We start from the raw sequence: 21,828 nt of genomic DNA, 5'->3' as shown, positions 1-21,828 counted from the left end.
GAGGAAGGTAAAGGCACCTTGTTGCTTCATTATCTGTCTTTACTGTCCCTAGAAAGGATGCCAGGGAGGAACAATTATAAAAAAGAGGAGACAAAAAAAAAAAAAATTGTCTCAGGAAAATGTTTTTCTTTCTTTCAGATGAGAAGTGGAACTAATGAGTCAAGAGAAATAACGTACAAAAGGCATATTCTTTACTGATAATTTTACATCTTCATTATTTTTTAGGAGTCTTCCCAAATTGGAACTTACCCTCGGTCTTCCACAGTTGCCTCCTTCAAATGGATATACGTTTCAGGGAAAATACCCTACAAAGGAAAGAACTTCGGTTATATGGCCACGAAGATCTCAGGCCAAAAGAAAGAGCATGGATGGCAGCCAGAATAAATGGAGTAGAGAAAGGACGCCTGGACAATAGCTACAGTGATCAATCACAATGACTGACTACCGAAACGAAATCATGGCCAAAACACTGCAAATTAAGATTTGGGTTTCAGAGAGTTTAAGATATAATGCTTCATAAATGAACAGGCAAACATGCCCAGGTCATTTCAGAGCTGCAGTAATAGTAAGGAGTTTAACCATGAGATCCTAAATGCCTCCAGATCCTACCTGCCATGAGATGATTCCCTTTAAAGCAGGGATCCCCCAACCGGCTACACCTCAGGTGAGCGGCGGGTGAGTGAGCGAAGCTTCATCTGTATCTGCAGCTCCTCCCCAGCGCTAGCATCACCGCCTCAGCTCCACCTCAGATCACCAGGCATTAGATTCTCATAGGAGCACCGGTCCCAAGTGCCAAAAAGGTGGGGGACCGCTGCTTTAAAGGGTTTCCCATAATTAGTAAGATGAAGGGCTATGTACTTAGTGGCCCATAAAATTAGAGCGATTTTCTGAAGTGACTCCTCTCAGCACTTCCATTTTAACCAAATGTGCCCCAAATCAATTAGTACTAGTTATCTGGTTATTTTTAGCACTTCCCAGTCTCAAATTGCTCTTCTATATAAGAGGCGATTCTGCATCAGTACCATACCACTGCCCAGGGGAAAACCGAAGCCTGGAAAGACCATGAGAAAGCCTGCCAACGGTCAGCAGAAACGGAAGAAATAAAGATCAGATCTAACCAATAAGAAGCAAGCCATGGATGTGAGTTTTTTTAAATGCCAAAAACTTCTGTTGTTAACTATGTGATATGCCCATTGATAAACAGCCATCTGGATAAACCGCCACCTGGAAATGGTGTTGTGGTTCTTTGTTTTATGGTCCTTTGCATGCCAGGCCAGCAAAGGTAGAAGAACTCGTTTAACAGGCATTATTGTCTCAACTGCTCCTAGCCCTGTAGCTATAAAAGTTAGTGCAACCCTGTGGGCACTCCAGTCAGAGGTGGCTGACCACAAAGGTGAGGGAGGGATGTCCCCTTGCCTGGGGGACTGGGTCAAAGATGCATGTCTACCCAAAGATCCTTAATACATTCAGAGACAGAAAAAGAGTGAATTTCAACTGGGGTCGGTCGTGTGTCTAATTTCTTGTGCTATATTTACCCACACGATACTCTTCCTCCTCTTTTAACCCTTTGCCAATAAAACAGTAAACAACAAGAAAATCTGAGATTGTTCATTTATGCTCCCAGCACTGGTGATGATGACAAGGTGGATCTTGCCGCTGCTTGAGTCAAAAGCAAAATGGCCATCCTTTCCTGCCAGGCAGTAAGAACCATAAAAATGTGTATATTTTCCCTTCCTTGCCTTGAGAAAGAGGCAGGAACAGGGTGTATGAGTGGGATATCACTGTCCCAATCCTGTTATTAATAAGACCCCGTACACACTCAGCGGCCAGGTATTATGGCCTCTTTCATTATAGAGATAAGATTCAGAGTGATTTTGGAAAACTGATCAGCTAAAAACAAACAAAAGTATTATATGAGTATAATTCCTTTTGGGCCTGATTTCTGGGGTTCTGAAGCTTCAGATCTGTCCTTAGGATGCTTAAGGAACTTTGCGTATTTCTTCTGACTGAGACGCTGAGGTAAATGTTGTATTGACTACTATCTTTGTGGAGAACCAGGCTTGGCTGTCCAAAACTCAGCTCAAGGACATGATGTTAAGTGAAACAGGGCAGACACAAAAGGACACATACTACATGATTCCACTTATATGCGATATCTAGAGTAGTCGAATTCATAGTGACAGAAAGAACAGGGGATGCCAGGAGCTGAGGGGAGGGAGGAATGGGGAGTTAGTGTTCAACAGGGACAGAGTTTTAGTTTTGGAAGATGGGAAAGTTCTGGGGATGGATGATGGACATGGCTGCAAATAATGTGAATGCACTTAATATCCCTGAACTGTACATTCAAAATTTTTTAAAATTTTAACTCTTATGTGTATTTTAGTACAATTAAAAAAATGTTCACAATGCATAAAAAAGCAGAACATTGGGTAAAGATGAACCACTTAAAGTGACAGTTATGGGAGCCATATTTAAAAGTTAAAATAAGATGTAACACTGCTAGTCCCAAGGACTATCCTTGCAGATTTTTCAAATCAAGAATGTAAAGGACCAGTTAAAATTTTCACACACTCGTAATCTGATGACTGGTCTCCTTCTAATCATGGGATAAATCCAAGATAGAAGCATTCATAATATAAACAAACGGTGACTTACTTTGTACCGTCTAAGCAGTTGCTTATAACGTCTAAGCAAATAAGTTATATTGGGTGCACAAATGATGATTTTCATATACGAATATATTTATATTGTTGTATAACCACTCCGTTATGTGTCAGCATCACCTTTCCATGATAGCATATGTCTACCTACAGCCATTTAATTGCTCTGGTAAATCTGAGGCTTAACAGAACATTTCCTGTGCCATTATGACACAGAGAAAGCCAGAATCAACCTGAGTAATACATTTGTGATTTACAGCCTCTCTCAATTTTGCTTTCCCTTTCTCAATGTAACCTATTCAATTGAGTAAAACAAAAAAACAAACAAACAGAAAAAAACACTAATGAATCTCTAGATATTGCCCTTACCCACACTTCCACAATCCTGCTAAGATCAATACAGGTTTCTGTAAAGCTCTTGGCTTCTTCGATTTGTAAAACCACTGGCTCATTTTAACACCACTCTAAATGGCTATGTCTACTTATAAATGACACCAAAAATTTCCATTAAAATAATAGGTCTTTCAAACAACTCTTCCCCTAAAGACTGGCAAATGAAGGAAACAACATTTGAGACCATTTGAAATAGGCTGGATCTCTTAATGAAGGGGTGTCAGAAGTTGAGCATAATTCATGACAACTAAATTTGAATTCCCTCTATTTTTCCTGGATCTCTCTATAAGAAAGACATTTTGACTTAAAAATCAACGAGTAAATGCACGGCCCTTGTTTGTACTATCATTTTGTTGAATTACAAAGTTTAATTACCAAGAACTAAGAGAAGCTCTTACTGAAATAATTCTTCTAAAGGATGAGATTTAACATTTAAATAAGGGGTTTTAAAAAAATAAGTACAAAAAAATTAAAAACACATCTAGAACCTGTTCTTTAGATACTAGTGTGGCACCCCATCTATTCACTCTTCAAAGTAGACAACAGAGGCATTAGCCAGATGGGGTTTGATATATTAGGAAATCAAAGGATGCCTTAGAAACCAAGGTCATTTTTGCTCAAAAAGGATCGTTACATACTACACACTCTGTGAAAGGGAAAGCTATGCTCTGGGGCCTTGTTTCAACATGGTTCACATTCACCAGTTAAAAATCAAGAATTTTGTTTGTCCTTTAAGTTCATATGATGTTATCTGAGAGTGCTTTTTTTTGTGTGTTCATTTTTTTAAGTTAACTTTTTAAAAAGTATAGGGAATAAAGTGACACAAGTATTCTTGTTCTTTAATAAATTTGGAACTTCAAAATATAATTATGCTTTGAAATAACTACCACTCCCATAATTATGAGTGAAATAAACACTAATAGTGCTAAACCCAAACCAAGGAGCAGAAGTGTCTGTAAATACCAGGAACTCTTGTCTAATCAGTGTTCAGAAAGCAAGGTCTTTGCTCTAGCTCATGCATCTGCCATCTTGGTCCCTATTTGAAGGCATGGAGAAACTAAAGTCAGCAAGAGATTAAATGAAAATAATAAAGCTGAAAATGAAACATGTGGTACAAGAATCTGTGGGTAGAAAATTTCAGCAAGGGAGTTTCGGGAGGGATCAAAGGACCAAAATTGTGGGAGTTGTTATCTGCATTACAAGCACACGTCTTCAGTCTCGTAGATTTGTAAAATTTGTATTTGTAAAATACAGAGTATGACTGAAGAATCAACAAGGTGGAAGGCTTGACCAGGACAGTTTGGGTTTCTAATGGCCCGGACCTTGTAGAAAAGCATTTTTTCTGAGCCCTGAGGTCTTTTGTGAGTTGTGAGTTGTGTGCTGGGATTATTTTTATCTCATCCTAGGTTCCAAAAAATAAGAAAGGTTGGGAAAGGTAGGGTTTTTGACTCACCTCTGGATAAATTCTAAAATGTTTCCCTCACCCCTTTCCTAATTCTCTATTTTGCATGTGAACTAACTGTGAAAAAATGCAGCGCTATCAACTGGGCTGCATTTTCAAAAGAAAGTGCTGACATGCTCCGCTGCCCCAGAGTGCAGTGTCAAAGGAAAAGAGCCCACCTGACCTAAATAAACTGAGGGGCTATTAACATAATTAATAGATTTCCTTTAGCTTGATGATTAGCAGTATTGGCACTTGGAAAAGAAACCCACTAGAGTCAGTATTTTTCAAACTCTTTGCCCATGATGAGGTACATTTTCATGGCAACCTAGTACTTCTTATACACGAAATATAATTTAAAATACATAAAATATGTAAAAATATGGACCTAAACAAAGGTTTCATGAAAAAATACAACAGCCTTCCATTTTCTTTTCTATTTTTCAGTTATGTTTTATGGAAAATATTGGTTATAACCCACTATATTGATTTTATGGTGTGTTATTGGGGTTGTGAAGTTCAGTTTGCAAACTACTGCTCTAGTTGGTTTATTTTACAATGAAGGAAAGACTCAAATGGAAACGTGGTGACCTTTTTGTTCTGGGAGTTCAGTATAGGAACAAAAGGAAAAAGGTAAAAGCATGGGTCTCTCCATGAAAGAGAAGGCCAATGAGCAGCAATGTCACTGCTTAGCCTGAGGGTCAAGGAGCAAGAAGCCTGCAGAGGCCCTGCCTGATCTGTGACTTCAACTCTGGCCCTTTATCCTTGAGTTGGCTGGTGGGAAATTTGGTCGGTGAGACTTGCACTATTTTATGGTAGCACTGAGATCAGAGAATTTGCTTTTACAACCAAAGAACAGCTGTCAAAGAGAAAGCAAACTAGGTCTAGAGATAGCAGAAAGCAGATAATGGGATCAGATAGCACAACGTAAAATCAGCAGACAGATTTCAACCAAAAAAAATTGAATGATGAGTCATACCTTTTTCGATTTATTTTGGAGGGTATATCCTCTGTACCAACCTGTCAAGGTATAAAAGAACATAAAATCTTATATGTTATCTGGGATAATATAAAGATATTAGCAATATACATCCTCATATTCTGTTAGAATACTGGAATGAAATCCAAGAGACAATTAGCAGACAATATATTAGAATTAATAAGCATTTTTGTTTATTATACAATAAAAATTTAGATCAATTTGAGAGCTTTATTCTCTTAATAACTAAAAATTTACGATTCATTTAGAACCATGCTTCATTGCTGCTCTTTTGGAGAAAGGACAGAAAACAGGACAAGACGGAGGCAGCCCAGCCTCTTAACACCTAAATACCTTATAGTATGAATGAATAGAGACTTTAATCCATATACATATATATATTCTACAAGTCATCTTATACTTTTAAAATAGATATTTTAAAATAGTTTGTATCATCTTACTCTCTCTTAAATTCCAAGCATAAGAACCACTATTCTGGAAAAACTTTAAATTGGAGTAGCAAATCTTATCTATACAAGCATTTGCACTAAAAAAATGAAATGAATAATAAAATAACATTTCAAATAATTCTTAGCAATGGTACAAACACCTCCCACAATAAAAATATTTTATATGTTTGCTTGATGAGGCTTTAAGGCTTTAACTTCCTTTTTAAAATTCCAATAAATACGCATATACCTATGGACATTTTCCCAGGTTCTGTCTTGTAGAAGGGAGTATATAATTTAATCTGTCCATAAACACATATTTTATATTAAATATTTATTGAACACATACTATAGGTAACTCATGGTAATAATTTTCTTCATTCCCCATGCCCATCAGGCATGAAGGTGGTCATATTGCCTAAGTAACCTCTGTTGTAAGTGGTACATATGTGTAAAGCAGCCATAAACATACAGTGAATAGATGCAAGTCGTAATTAAAATATCAGGCAGTTGCTTAGTACAGCGGTCTCCAACCTTTCTGGCACCAGGGAACGGTGTTCCTATGAGATCTAATGCCCGATGATCTGAGGTGGAGCTGAGATGGTGATGCTAGCGCTGGGATAGAGTCATGGGCCACTCACCTCTTGCTGTGCGGCCTGGTTCCTAACAGGTCATGGACCTGGGGCTTGGGGATCCCTGGCTTAACAGGGTTCTAGACCTTTTTTGCAATTTGTTTCATACAAAATTATCCAGAAAACAGACACAATCAAGTAGAAATTTGAATTTACTTTCTTTGCGCATAGGTTTAAAAACATTTTCCCACATTTTAAAGTGTCAGTATTCAAAAATTACAAATTTTGCTATTTTTTAGAGGGAGGAATGGGGCATTTTCCTGTAGAATCATTATAGGTTTGCATCAAGGCTCCTGACTGAGAAAATGATATTGGAACAGGATATTGGAAACCCTGCTCCCAATTTAGAATGCCAAAGTGTGCAAGAGATCCAGCTTTAACACCAAGCTAAACATTTCTCCCAAGTCTCAAGCATCTTTACCGTTGGTATACACTTGCTGGGTCTGCTAACACATGAAAATGGCTGTTGCATGAGTGAATGACTTCAACTTCATCCTAGGATGAGGGAGGGGGAGGCAAGCTGAAAAACAATACTTTAGTTTCTTTCAACTAGTTTTCATCTCTCCAAGCTGAAAACTGTTATTATCAAGCTGTTACAATATAGACTTTGTTTCACTTTCAGAGAGGAATTTACCTGTACTTTTGTAAACAGTATTTTTACACAGCCATTCATCACAGAATTATGCTTCCTGAACCTGTCATTTTTGAAAACCTTTTTGTACCTCCTAAGTATCCTCTAGAATCATGGTATGTATAAAACCCCAATCTAAAGGATTTGTAAAATCCACGCTGGATTTGTAAAAGCGAACATTCATTTTTCTTGGCATTAGGGAGTAGCAGAGCACTATGTCTGGAGTTTTAATCATATACTATCAAGACTCCATAAATTCAATTACTAAATACTACAAGGGATATGGTAGTGCAAGAGTTGTCTTTACATGCTGTCGAGTTGGCTTTGATTCGTGGCAACCCTATGAATGAGTGATGTCCACCATGTTTTGTCTTCAACAGCCCTGCTCAGCTCCTATAGACTCGTGCCTGTGGCTTCTTTCATGGAGTCAGTCCATCTCATATTTGGTCTTCCTCTTTTCCTGCTGCCTTCTATTTTCCTCTGAATTACTGTCTTTTCCAAAGAATCCTGGCTTCTTATATAATGGGCCCGAAGTAGAACAACTTCAGTTTTGTCAAGAGTATGTTTGCACATTACAAATCTGAGTTGTGACATAAGCAAGAACACAATTTTTCAATCAATCCCAATATTTAAAGTGAGATAATCATAGTTAAATACAGTAATGCAATTAGGCTTCTGAATGTGTCACAACACAAAGAGGTAGCAGAGGTATATCAACTAGCAGCAATAAGCAACGAGTAGTGTGAACTAGTAGGAATCTCAGATGCTTTCTTAAGTTAGTACATTATTAAAATGAAAGGAATGATTGGGGGTGAGTCCAGAGGGCTACTCTTACCAACCAACATGTAAAATGACAGTCTCAAAAAGTAACCATGGTGAACATCAAAAGTAATTCTATGCCATGGGTTCCTCTTCCATTAGGCACACCAGTCATTTCTGCTTTCCTGGGACTGTTCCAACCAGAATACAAATCTGTCCCTTCCAGTCTGAAAATATCAGAGCTTCTAATTCCATTGTCAAAGATGATTACTTTATTTGGTTTCTCACATAAGCTCCATCAATCAAGACTCTATCATCTGCTCCATTTCACCTCACCTGTCCAAAGGATCTCTAGCTTTCTGGCTCCCATATGATAGGCCCCTCATTCGGCTATTCTTCCCTCTACATATAGTCATTCAACATATATTTATTAATTTAGGCACCATAGTGTACTGGGGAGCAAGAATTACATTGAAGATTACACTCTAAGGTTAAGAAAAAGAATAATGACAGTGCTAAGCAGAAGTGCTCAAGGACAGTAACATGGCAGAGAGTGATCAGTAACAAGGGACCATACTTTAGATAAGGTGACCAAGGAAAGGTCACCCTGCGAAGCTAAAAGGAACAGCTCTGAAAAGGGAGAAGGCAGTATGAAGGTGGTTAGAGGTAGGCATGATTCCTGACCCTGGCTGCCCATTAGATTCGCCAGGAAACAAAAATACTGAAGCCTGGGCCACATCCACAAATATTCTGATTTAATTCGACCTGGGTGGGGCCCAGGCTTAGTGCTTCTAAAAAGTCTCCCTGGTGATGCTAATGTGCAGTCAGGATTGGTTAACATATATATAGGTATTATATGCCATGGTGAAATATCAATTTTATTCTAAGTATAATGGGAAGTCAATGGAGGGTTCTAAAGGACATCATCCTCTAAATACTTTAAAAAGATCATGTGCTTGCTCTGTGAGAATGAACTGTGGGAGGTGAGACAGAGTAGAAAGAGGAACATCAATGAGGAGGCTAGCAGGTACAGAGAAAATGGAGAGATGAAAAGATGCAGGACATATCTTGAATCAATCGAAGTTGCTCATGACTGAGCTGGGACTAGCCATGAATAAAAGGAAGAATGGCAAATATTCAAGGGTTTGGAGATCTTGAGCTTAGGCAAATAGATGGATAGTACTACTCTTTGGTATAGAAATACTAAAAAAAATGGAAAACATTGAGGAATAGAAGACAGAATGAAGAGATATATCTCAGCCCCTCTGCATTCTGTCCTGAACAACTGAGCCCAGAGCCATCAGGTGGGACAGGGCAAGTCAGGCGTTTACAAGGGTGGTGGTGGCAGGGGTGGGGGATTCCACACACAAGGCCAGACTGGCAGGGCGTGTCAGAACCTAAGCAGAGCAAGGCAGGCATCCATGTGAGGGTGTGGGACCCACATGGGACATCAGCCTAACTGGAGTGAGGCAGGAGTCTCTACACACAGAAGTTGCTTGGGGTGGGGATGGTACACTGATGTGCGCTAAGACAGTGACAATGGCGGAGGAGAATGTCCACATGGGACAAGGGAGAAGGCATGGTAGTGAAGATGGAGATTGGTTACATAGTGGGGGATTGATCAAATAAGTAAACATTAGGAATCTTGGAAGCCAAGTTTCTTAATTCACAGAAGGGAGTTATGAACACTGAAAGGGAAACAACTAGAATGATGACGGATTGGAATTGAAGGTACTCATGTGTACTCATGCCTTAAAACACATAGACAGGTTGAAATTCATAGAAGGGTTAATTCTATTTATACACACATGTATAAATATTATCCCCAGCTCTGCTAAAATACCTATTATTTCTTATTTTTTCCAACCCTGATACAGGTAATGAAGATGTCAGAAAACAAGCCATATACCTGGTCTAGACACCAACCACTCCAAAATGAGGCAGGACAGAGGATTCCACGAGGAACAAATCCAAGGAAAAAAAAGGAACTGAGAAATTATTTCATTTTTCTGAGATATCAAGAGGAAATTAAACACTTCTGTCAGAAAGACTGGATATGAAATAGAGGTAGGTCCATAGAGAACCAAGGCAAACAAATCCAGAGTGATCTAAATTAGAACAGTATTTATTTTATAGGGGTGGGAATTGTGTGAAGGAGGCAACAGGGAACTTACGGGGGCAAGGGAAATGTTCCACATCCGGACCGGAGTACGAGGTACACAGGGTATATTCATTTGTTAAAACTCATCGAACAGGAACCTAAGTTGAGTGTATTTCACTGTATACAAATTTTATTGTAACTTTTAAAAACCATACAAAATTTACACTCTCGAACACTACAAGTAACCACCTCAAAGTGACACAGAATTCAATGATAATGGATTACTCAGGTATTACTGAATATTTTTATTTGAAACTGCCTCTGAAACCAGTTGGGGTCATGTGTGGAAAATCATAGAACCATTTCTCCATTACTTTTACTTTGTACTGTGCCTCCCCAAAGACATTATTCAGCTTAATTACTTACTTTGTGCTCCAAAGCTGAATGAGTTTTGCTATTTCCAAAAGTTTAACCACAGATTGAAGATTCATTTACTCATTCAACAGAAGAGATGCTAGGAGAACAGGACGTACAATGCCGCCATCCTTCTAAGTCTTACTTTATAATGGGAAGTGAAAAACATATACATGGAAACACACCAGCAAAGAAACAAAGCAATTTCATATAAGACTAAAAGTTACGAAGGAATGAAAGGGTCATGTGGAAGAGGGTGACACAGAGGGGTGACTTCAGAAAGTGTGGTTAGAAAATTCTCTCTGAGGGGGCACCTTGGAGCTGAGTATTCACATCATTAATGTGGTCATTCATTCATTATACATAAAAACACTTAACTGAACACCAGTGTGCCAGACATTGTCTTCAAGGAGAAAGGAAATAGATTTATAAACAAATAATTACATACAAAAGGGCTTTTAATGGTAATGCTTGGACACAGACACACAAAGGGAGAATTATGAATATGCTAAAGACTCAGAAGGCAATTACTGAGGGGGACTTTGAAGATTTTTTGAACCACAAATGCATCATTTAGATGTGTAAGTCATGGAGTGTTTTTTAAAATCTCTCATTTTGCAGCCCATGATAAATTAGTATCCTCTCTCCCCTCGCACATTGATCAATCACCTTTTTTAAGGTGGTAAATATACATAACAAATAAGTGATCATTTTAAGCATTTTAAAGTTGTGTACAACCATTAATTATTTTTGACCTCCCAGGAATTAAAGACAAGAAACAGACAGGGAGCCATTGTTCACATGTACCCACGATGTGGGGGAGGGGAGGGTCTGGGGAAGAGCAGGTGCTAAATTCTGTTGTTTTGCCTTTCGGTGTCACTGGTCTGGTAGTTGGCTGGGTAAAGCACAGTTAATTAGGCCAAGGTCAAAGGTTCCACCCCCTGAGGACCAGGTAAACCTGTCAGGTTTCCATGGCTTTAGCCTGCCCTCCTATTCCCGGAGAGTGTCCCTCCAAGCTCTGCCTCAGGTCCCTCTGGGGAAGCGGTGAGCAGAAAAAGCTCACAGGACTGACAGAGATACGGCTCAGTTGCTGGATCTTCGCCCATGGGCAGTGCACTCACTACCTTCCAGAGCCTCGGGCTTCAGGATGCTCACTTTCTAAATGCACTCACCCGCTCACTGGAGCTTTCGAAAAGAAGCTCAAAGGCAGAAAGTAATAGAACACAAAAATGGTTAAAGATAAATATATTCTTTTGTACCATTTTGTGGGACAAATCAGTTTTCCTGGTAAATTATCTCAGCTCAGTTTTATGTTATCTGACATAGTGAGATGGATGTTGCAAGTCTGAGCTCCAAAAGGATCTCAGAGTTCTGAAACTTAACATCCTTACTTAAAAAAGGAAACATAGGCAAGAAACTGAAAAGGTTGTCCAAAGTCAACAGGTGACTTACTATCTAAGTTGGGAGAACAAATGCAGGTCTCCTACCACCCAGCTCTCGCTCTTTTCCTTCCCCAGTGCTACCGCCAGGGCCGTGCTGGGGGACAGTGAATGGCATCATACTTGTACTGCCTTTTGGGGGAGGGAAGAGTGGCCTCGATATCCCCCCAATATAAAACACGCATGCACTAGCATGCCAATTAAGTGGGAAAGAAACAGACGTGGTTTCCATCTTCAATTTTATTTCTCAGATGAACAAGAAAAAGATGTGTCTTTGCCGTGCCTGGCACAGGGCAGTCACTCAGCAAACTTTTAAGGGAAGTATTAATGAGCTAGTAGCCACGGACAGAACAGACTGATGCAAGGAATGCGCAATAAAATCTGCAGCTACAAGGCACAACCTGACTGCAAGGTCAAAGGACCCTTCTCTCTCCCTGGGGTCCCAGGCCCAGTGGAAAGAGCTGCATGGGACCAGGGCACGCCACCTATGAGGCCGGAATGAGCAGAAAAGAGGTGGCCCTGCTCCTTCAGGAGGGGACTCGCTTGAAATCTAAAGGCTTAGGTTTCCACCCTGGTTCTGTGTAACCAGCTCTGTGGGACTAACTCCATGTCTTCGATGGTTAACCTAAAGTTAATGAAAGCTTTCATTTCTTAAATTTCCTTCTACAAAAACATTCTTTTTTTTTTTTTTTCCATCTCATAGCCTCATAGCTAAAATGCCGAGGTTCCTCCTGGTGACCAACAGCAGATGGTAATGTTGGAGACCTCATGAGACAAGCAGAGGAGTCTGGTCCAGGTGGATGCGGGGGAGGGGCAGATCTCAATCACAAGGGACAGAACGGAAAGATGACACATCCAAATGTCCACCGCAAAACTAGGAAACCTCTCTGTCACTTCACAGACACTTGCAAGCTCAGTAAGGAGGAAGAAATAAAATTCCTCTCTAGTCTAATTAACATCACCACTCTTGTGTGTCCGTTCCCTTTATATTTTCTCTGTGTGGCTTTTTCTCTCTTTCTTCAGGAAAACGAAGTAATCCTGCTTTAGTCCTTCTTGCTATTGGCCCTAATTTCCCTCTTCTGTGACCCCTTTCTCTAATTTATGCAACTAGTTCAAGAAAGCTGGAATGAAAAAATACAGCACGCAATTCTAGCAGTAGTAGCAATGGCTTTGCTGCACCTCACGCTGGGTTTGTCATCATCAGCACCAACTTGCAAGATGGACGAGAAATAGGTGTAGGTTTGTGAGTGAGGAATCAATGCATCGAGCACAATGTTTAAAGAGGCCCAGCTTTATAAGGGGCTATGCTAGGCCCTGTGTGGCCTCAAAGAGTTTGAGAATATAATAAACCACAAGCCCTGATCTCGAAAAATTTCTAATCTAATTGCTAGGGAACCAGAGAGACACAGGTGACAGGTAGGGAGACACCTGCATGTCTAGCTAACCGGGATTTCTGGAATCTCAGTGCAGGGTACCCTTTGCAGAAAACCGCCGAAGCTTCCTGGGAAGGACACTGAGATTAGAGGAGAGAGGTAAAGGCTGCCTTAAATTCTGAACGGGGGATGGAAGGCCCAGTAAGGAAACCCATCGCGTGCCGGCATGCTGGAAATTTGTGTGCCTCAGCTAACAGGACGAGTCGGGTGAGGAGTGTACCCCGGAGTGTACTCAGCACTGTCCCTAAGACTCCTCTGGCCTGGGTCACGTGCAAAAGTGGAGCCCAGTAGTGGTGACAGCATTAAGAGTCCTGGTGACAAAAGATGAGAAGCAAGAGCATGAATATGAGTCACATGGGGCCTTCCAGGTGTCAGAGCCCAGACCATTATGTTCAACTTGTGTGTCCTCTTTCCTAACACAGGAAGGAGGGCACAAATGGAGATGTGCGGTGGACGTTCGTCTTACAGACACTTACGTAGGGAGGGAAAGACCGCTTCAGGCTGGGGAAGTCAGACCCCACCAGAGATGTCTCTGCTTATTTTTGCCTCCCTGGCCTCCTGCCTCACCTTAGGAGTTGGACCAACTGCTGGTAACAGTCATCCGCCCCCTCAGTAATTTTTACCTGGAGTGTGTGGGCTGGGGGAGAAGGACCAATATCCCTGGGTGTTCGGGGACAGATGAGGCATCCGGGCACTGAGGGTGAAGTAGGCCCAAGCACAGCGTGCTCGGAGGGCGGCATGAAGACGCCCTGGCCAGAGTGGCGTGCTGTTGCAGACGAGCCACGGCAGGAGTAAGTTCAGAAAGAGTTCATTCAGTACAGACACATTTGAGGTGGTGGCCAACTTGTCTGGCAGCTGTTTAAAAAGCGAAAGAACCTTACCTCCTTTGAAAAACTATATGTTAAGTCCAAAGTAGAAGTGTTGTTTCCTCAAAGGCCTCACAATGTGGAAAGTATGCTCTCCTTGGATTCCAAAGGATCCTGGTGGGAATCACAGCTCTACCAATTTAACAGCTGCATGAAAGTCTTCAAGTCGCTTCACCTTGAATTTCACATCTACTAAAGGAGCATCAGTAACTCTGATTTCCCAGGACTGTAGGAACTGAGATTGAGTATATGAAAGACCTTAGCTCAATAGCTGGCACATAGGAAAAAGTAAAATGCCAGACAAATCTGGAACCCAGAGTACCCGATGACATAATGGAGGGACTGTCCTGCGCTAGAGCCCTCATCTGGTTCCTACGCTGATGACAGCAGGCGGCTCCTCTTGGAGTTCTCTTTGTTTTCTGAGGAACATCTCTCTGTTCTCTGGGGAAAGGAGCAGAACCACTCCAGATTCTTCTTAAATTACTGATGATCAACAAAGCTGAAGCCATACACATTTACATAAGTGGCTGGACTGTTAACTCTGGAGCCATAGCACCTGATAAGACGTGCTTTCATTTTTCAACAGAGTGAGTTTTTTTTGCCCCAAGACAAAGATTGAAAAGATAACTAAGGAAAAGAGAACAAGTAGAAGAAAAAAATCTGGGCAATAGAAAAAACATATGACAGTGGCTAGAAACATCAAGAGACATGATGCTGAACAACCTGGGACCTCAGCAGAGACTGCGGCCAAAAAAGAACTCAGAAGTTACCAAAACAGGTGATTCTAAGGCCTGATTTAACATCTGGTGGGCAATGAATCTAACAGTAAGACTAATTTAAAAAATTTCTCTCCACTCCTTCCAGTCCTACAATTCCAACTATAACAACCGAGTCTTAAACCTGCACTGGTGAAAACTAAACAAGTATTCAAGGTTAGGAATTTAGTGTTCATTGTTTCTGCCATTTAGAAGATGGAGTAAATTGCTAGGTACAGTTGCTTAAAATCTTATATTCCTACTCTCAAAGTTAAATGCACACGCATTTAATATTCTTGTTCAAATGATAAACGTTGGGGATAGCACAAAGAATATAAAGGTTAGAATAATAATTCTTCTTTAACAAGAATCTTTCCTATCTTGCCTTGTCCATACCTCTTTGTAGCCTAAGTTACACATGGTGTAACTTAGGTGAGGCAAGGAAAAAACTGAAGTTCTCATGTGCTTGTAAGACTCATTTGCAGAATCAAGTTTTCCTAGCGGCATGTTTTCTCGTCCTATAACACTTCCTGTTGAATGATTTGCCTCCGTGGGTTGAGTAAAATGTGGACACTCTAGCATAGTTAATATTTATGTGCTTTTAAAGATTATAAATAACTCATATTACTATGAGCAAATCAGAGGCACACATTTAGCCTTCTCTCTCCAGGTATAAAGAAGAGAAGTGTCTTATTCAGATTTGCCTTCAGTCAATTTTGAACTTTCCTCTAGGACCTTCTCCTTACAGTAATCCTTAACTGAGTCTTACCCAGCCCCACAATGTCTCACGATGGGGATAAGACACTGAAGGCATTTTTGATAGAAGTTACACACCAGATAATGTGAGTGGTGCAGCACCCAGGTGTGAGGACAGCCATGAGCGGGCACGGATGTGCTTGGGATGGAAGGAGCCCGCCCACCACTTTGCTCCCTTCTTGATCTCTTGAGCCCACCAAGATTCCTCGGAACCAAAATTGATGGGACACCCAAAACTCACAAGAACATTCCTCCAGAACATCTCAAATGCATCTTTGCTTTCAGGCTGAGCCTGCCTCCTTAGGTGCGTGGGCAGCTGCCCAAAGGGGCCGAGTTGAAGGACCAGTTCATGACAAAGTCACTCAATAAAGGTACCACTCAGAAGAGGGTTCTGACTCCCGATTCGAGAAGATCCCATATATGCCTACGTGAATAACGTAAATTTTAAAGCTGGGATTTTAGAAGCACATTCAAATATACCTCAAAAGGAAAAACAGAGGGCATTTTCTTTTAGATAAGATTAAATCTGAGATGAGACTTTTCGTTGGCCCTACTTTTTAATTAGCTTTTCTTGTAAACACACTCCCTTCTATGCCATACGCATCTTCTGAAAAAACACAACTCAGGAACATACGTCCCCAGTAGTAGTCACTGACAAGCTGTACTTAAGGTAAAGGTCAAACAGATGTGGGAAGTGACCGGCACACTCAACAAAATGCCACCTGGCCTAATCTGCTTTCAAAGCCACTGCCAAAATGTTTGCACGCAGTCCTCGTCATAAAACCCAAGCTGTTGGGCTCACTGCCATTTATATTTGTGAAAGGCCGTTGTTTTTATAACTAGAACATGGTGAGGCTATGGATTCTGAATTATAATAACCTTTCAATGATCTTGTCTAGTGGGGTAACAGAAGCAAATGAAAGTTACAAATACATTGACTGCCTTATTTTAGCTTATACCACAAACTTTTACACATGCTGTTAAGAACTTATTTTTAAAACTCAATTTTGATTTTCTTTCTCTCACTCACGACCATTGAGTATGGCTGACCAAATAGAGAAGGAAATGAATGAAAAAGAGGGACAATAAAAGGATGTCAAGGCTAGGAAGTTAACTAACTGTTATACAGGATGGTAGAAAGGGACAATCTTTCTCCTCGAATCAGACATTCTGAAGGAGTTCAATGAGACCTATTGTCCAATGCGATATTCCTAGTACCACATCTCGAAAAAATGTTTATGAAGCCTCTGCTTGACAAAAAAAAATCTTCAAATACATTCTCTTCTTCTTTTATGTCTCTGATAGAAAGTTTTGTCAGCCATGGAGCCAAAATACGATATAACTTTACCTATCTGTCATAATATTGCCCTCTATACTTACTCGAAAATGCCTGCTCTATAAAGATGAGAGTCAAAACATGTGCAGCTCATGTCATAATCCATTTTTTTTTCTTTTCATATTATAAGGGAGTAGATTTCTCAATTAAGATGCATTTTAAAACTGGCCTCATTCTATACAAAAGAAATAACTTAGATATATTGGGGACCGCCAACACATACACAAATGCTTGTTTTTATTTCTTTCAACTTTTTAGGATTGCCCATTTCCTCTGGTTCCAATCCAATCATATGTGCTATCCTTTGGGTCTTTACAAATTACACTGAAATAATATAAAATGTTACGCTGTGCCTCCCTCTGTAGAGCTTGGAACGCCTTTGAGACATTATCTCATTTTGTTATTTCCAACAGGGGCCAATTGTGTTATGTCTACCCCCAGAGATCACTGTTAGCAGCAGCCACCCTCTCTTGAACTTGTAAGTGGTTTAGGGAACTGAAAACGAGTTTACCAATGGATATGAATCAAGTGTAGGAAACCAGTACCCACTGGTGGAACAAAAGACCTTGACCGTGAAATCACTTGTGACTGGAATTTGGTTAATCACAGGAGAAAATAGCTTCACGAGAGCAGGGATGCTGAAACCTTATTTTTTCAAAGCACTTTCACTTACTCACTTTCAAAACTGATCTAATTTTAGATGAAATGACCATGACAAAAAGAGAAAGTGTCTTGCCCAGAGATGGTCAAACTAGATAGGGGCAAAACCATTTCATCTAAAGTAGTCCTTCTCCTCCTCCTTCTCCATCACCCTCATCTCCCTCCATAATGCCACCCTTTTTTCCCCACAGCACTTACAAGTTTCTGACTTGTTTTGTTTACTCACCCTGTTCATTTGTTTTTATCTGTCCCTTTTTGTCTAAACCCTATGAGAGCAGCAACCTTCCCATTTCAGGTGCCCTGAGTGCCTAGAATACAGCTTGTGCTCCATAAATGTACTTGACATATCATAAGAGCATAATATTTGTTCAGCGAGTATTTCTGAATGAATAAATGACCACAACTGGAATCCCCAGGTGGCAGTGCTTTTAAAGAATTCTCAAAATGGAGAAGAGCTGTCTTACTGCCAAATCCCTTGTCTGGTTAAAGCAGCAAAGACAGGGCAATGGTCGTAGGCAGCCCAGTGACAAAGACACAGAAAGGCATGGACACTTGCTTCAGTCCTTGAGAACTGCAGCTCCCTGAAAAAGTCTCTGAAGACAAATAATTCTTTGATGCCTATAAAAGATGAACAGTATATACATTCTCGGTCAATTCTACTCCCTTCCCTCATTTTTAGCAACAAATGAAGTTCAGGGGCAAAGTCACAGAAAGAAACGAATGATAATAGATAAGTGATAGCTCTCTCCTTTGGGCTGTGTTCAAACCTCAAGCAATCAGTCTGGCAGTTCCCCAAAAGGTTAAATATAGAGTTACCATAAGACCTAGCAATTCCACTTCTAGGCATAGCCAAGAGAAATGAAAACGTACGTCCACACAAAAATGTGTACATGAATGTTTATATAGCAGCATTATTCATAATGGCTGCAAAGTGGAAACAACCCAAATGTCTATAAACTGATGAATGGATAAACAAAATGTGATATATGCATGAATGTGATATATGCATAAAATGAATATTATTCAGCAATAAAATGATATGAAGTACTGACACATGCTACAACTTGGATGAACTTCAAAACTATTATGTGAAGTAGAAGTCAGTCAGCCACAATGGACCACGTATTATATTTGATTCCATCTACATGAAATGTCTAGAATAGGCAAATCTAGAGAGGCAGAAATTAGGTTGGTGGTTGCCTGAAGCTGAGGGGTAATGATAGCAGTGGGTACAGGCTTTCCTTCCGGGGTAATAAAAATGTTCTGAAAGTAGATAGTGATCATGGTTGTCCAACTCTGAATGGTGTACTTGGTAAAAAACTACTGAATTGTATACTTTAAATGGGTAAACTGTGTGAGAGTTGAAATATATCTCAATTTTTTAAAAAAGCTCATGCAATAACCGAATCCTTCTGCAATCTGCAGAGGACAGGGGATGTTGAAGGCCCCTGTATGTGCCTTAAGGAAGGATAAAAGCAGCCCTGCCATGAAACATCCGGGGTTTTATGAGCGCTGACCCCGCCCCCTTACTCTCCACACTGGTTGCCTTGCTCCAACAAGCTTGCCTTGGGCTCCTTTTTAATCTCACACATTCAACAGACTTTTGCTGAGCACTTAGTGCATGCCAGGAGCTGTGTGAGGCACAGGACCTGCGGATGGAGGAGGAGTTTGCTTTGTCTACCACTTTCGTAATTATTCTTTCAACCACAGAGCAAGAAACAGCAAAAGGAGAGACCTAAGTGGTATTCTGTTGTGGGTTGTGGGCAGAAAAGAATTTTTCATTTCTGGTTCCAGAAGGGTGGACTCATGTCCACACCAAAAAAGCACACACAGGTCTGGTGTGCCAATATCTCAAAGGAGGAGTAGAGCAGAGTGTGGGGGGTGGGAGGGCCCCAGGAGTCAGATCTGACAGGAAGCTGAAGACACAACGCCCCCGGTGGGGGGAGGGGAGAGGAGCATGAACCAGTGCCAAACACTACCCTTAAATTCCATCTGGCAGAACTGTGGGTGTTTCCATTCTATTTATTTATTTATTTATTTTTTAAGGAAAGAGGAGGTGGGGGGAGGAGGGAGAGAACACAAGTTATTACTCAGCATTTCCATCATGTTTAATGTTTGCAAAGCACTCCTGTCCTCACTTAGTCCTGAACTGCCTGAAATAATAAAGGCATTTGAGAACCCAGCCAAGAACTCTAAGTACTGAGCCGATAGATATAAGAACCTATCACTGCCTCTGGTAAGGTGGGCACTATTAAAAAAAATTAATCCTTGGATAGGAGACCACCTTGGAATACCAGGTGCTGTAGGCGAATAAATAAATTTAAAAAAAAAAACAGAAAAAAAATTAATCCCATAAAATAAATACTATTAAAAAAATAAATCCAATATAATAATCTCTGTAAAGCTCACATGCCACTTGGTGGTGAAAGAGCTCAGTAAGCTCATGTTCTAAATCTTCTCATTCCTACCCTGACACATGTCCACTTTTACAGACCGGGCACTGTTGTCCTTCTTTGAGATGACAGAGTTCTACGGCTGGCACACCAAATATTTTATGGCAGCAATTAACAACTTCCCGCTGTCAGCACCTACAGCACCTGGATCACATTCAAGATGCAGCACTGATAAAGTGACAAGTTTTTTTTCATGATTGTCTATCCTTGGACCAGCACTTCAGGCGAACACACTGCTGTGTGAGATGTAATATGCAAAGAGCACTGTGGCTTTGGAATGCAAGCTCTGGAACATACTTGAAATGGATGTGTGCTGTGTGTCTGTGTTTATATTTATATTCAACCAAGCTCAGTGACCACTTTAGCTTGTCCGTAGGAACGCAATACCTTTAGAGATGTTCACTGGTCAACTGGGAGGCTACCTGGCAAAGTATAAACAGTATGCACACTAAAAATTACTATTCATATGAGGACAAAGTGCTTTCATTAGCTACTTCGAAAAACATGTTGGTGTCACATAAAAATGAAAAAAGAATTTTGAAAATGTATTTAAAAGACATTATCGACTATTTCAGATCAAATCTCTGCTCTTCTCTCCTATACTCTACAGGACAATTAGAAAAGCTTGGCACTACCACACACACACACACACACACACACACACACACACACACGCACGCACGCACACACACACGCACACACGCACGCACCCAAGAGCTAACATGGTAAAGTGAAGAATTACCAGGTCAAGATCTAAAACAGACTAAAACTCAGAAAGATGAGGCCAGCATTTGGGGCTGTGTCTCTCTTGAGCATCTGGTGAACTAAAGGAAGGTTCCTGAGTGGCTGAGCAGCATTTCTGATGGCCTTGCGGGGAAGGAGGACAAAAACGGGGGCTCTGGGACTGCCAAGGAGTTGGCTATAATTTTGGGCAAAACAGACTAAGGAAAAAAACATTACTACAAATGAAGATAATGATAAAAGGTTTAACAAACAGGAAATAAAAGTTGGAACTCTTTAATGTAATAATTCTAAAAATGTATGCACCTAATAACCGTTCTGAGAACGTATAAAGTAAAAAACTGAAATCGCTATAAACTGACATAAACTGCAGTCACAGGAAGATTTAATACAGGTCTCTCAGTAACAAGAAAAGCAGAAAAAAGTTATCATATAGCAAATTTGAAAAAAAAAAATAACAGAGAAATCAGAATATAATTATCCTCTATAGAACTTTTCACCCAACGATCCTAAAATATACATAAAATATACAATCTTTTCAAGCCCATAAGGAAGAGTTACAAAAAACTGCACATATGCCTTTTACCTGTAAGTTGAAAAGATGTGTGTCCTTAGAGACCCACTGTCGGAATTAATCTGGCCCCTGACAATGAGGTATGACCTAGTAAGGTTTGAGGGGACTATGGTTTCGATATGCAAAGAAGTCCCCAAAAGATAACTAGATTGTCCTTAGTGTCTTGGAGACTTAAGGACGCCATGGAATCCACATTTGGCTGGACCTGAGATGGTGAGGATGAAAGGAAAAGAGAACAGAGTGGGGAGAGTCCGCACAGCCCTCCCTCTCTTCTCTTTGCCCTTGGGAGATGCATGATAACACTTAGTGTTTTGCAGAAAAGAGAAGGATAATGCAAAACTCCAGCTCTCTGCCTA

The 21,828-nt window shown here is 40.5% G+C and overlaps 1 protein-coding gene across 1 annotated transcript in view; it reads right to left on the bottom strand.

Moving 5' to 3' along the window:
* The window catches only part of DOCK5 (dedicator of cytokinesis 5), a 166,112-nt gene that overhangs the window by 139,629 nt on the left and 4,655 nt on the right, over window positions 1–21,828 (bottom strand). Inside the window, exons 3-4 of the mRNA XM_011360348.2 lie at window positions 5,474–5,514; window positions 250–305 (exon numbers count right to left, since the gene is read on the bottom strand). Of these exons, the coding sequence (XP_011358650.1) occupies window positions 250–305; window positions 5,474–5,514 (97 nt within the window). The remainder of the gene's footprint in view (window positions 1–249; window positions 306–5,473; window positions 5,515–21,828) is intronic.

Source organism: Pteropus vampyrus, unplaced genomic scaffold, assembly GCF_000151845.1.
Source record: "Pteropus vampyrus isolate Shadow unplaced genomic scaffold, Pvam_2.0 Scaffold53, whole genome shotgun sequence".
Lineage (NCBI taxonomy): Eukaryota > Metazoa > Chordata > Mammalia > Chiroptera > Pteropodidae > Pteropus > Pteropus vampyrus.
Note: the sequence above shows the minus strand (reverse complement) of the source record. Positions and strands in the feature narration are given on the sequence as shown.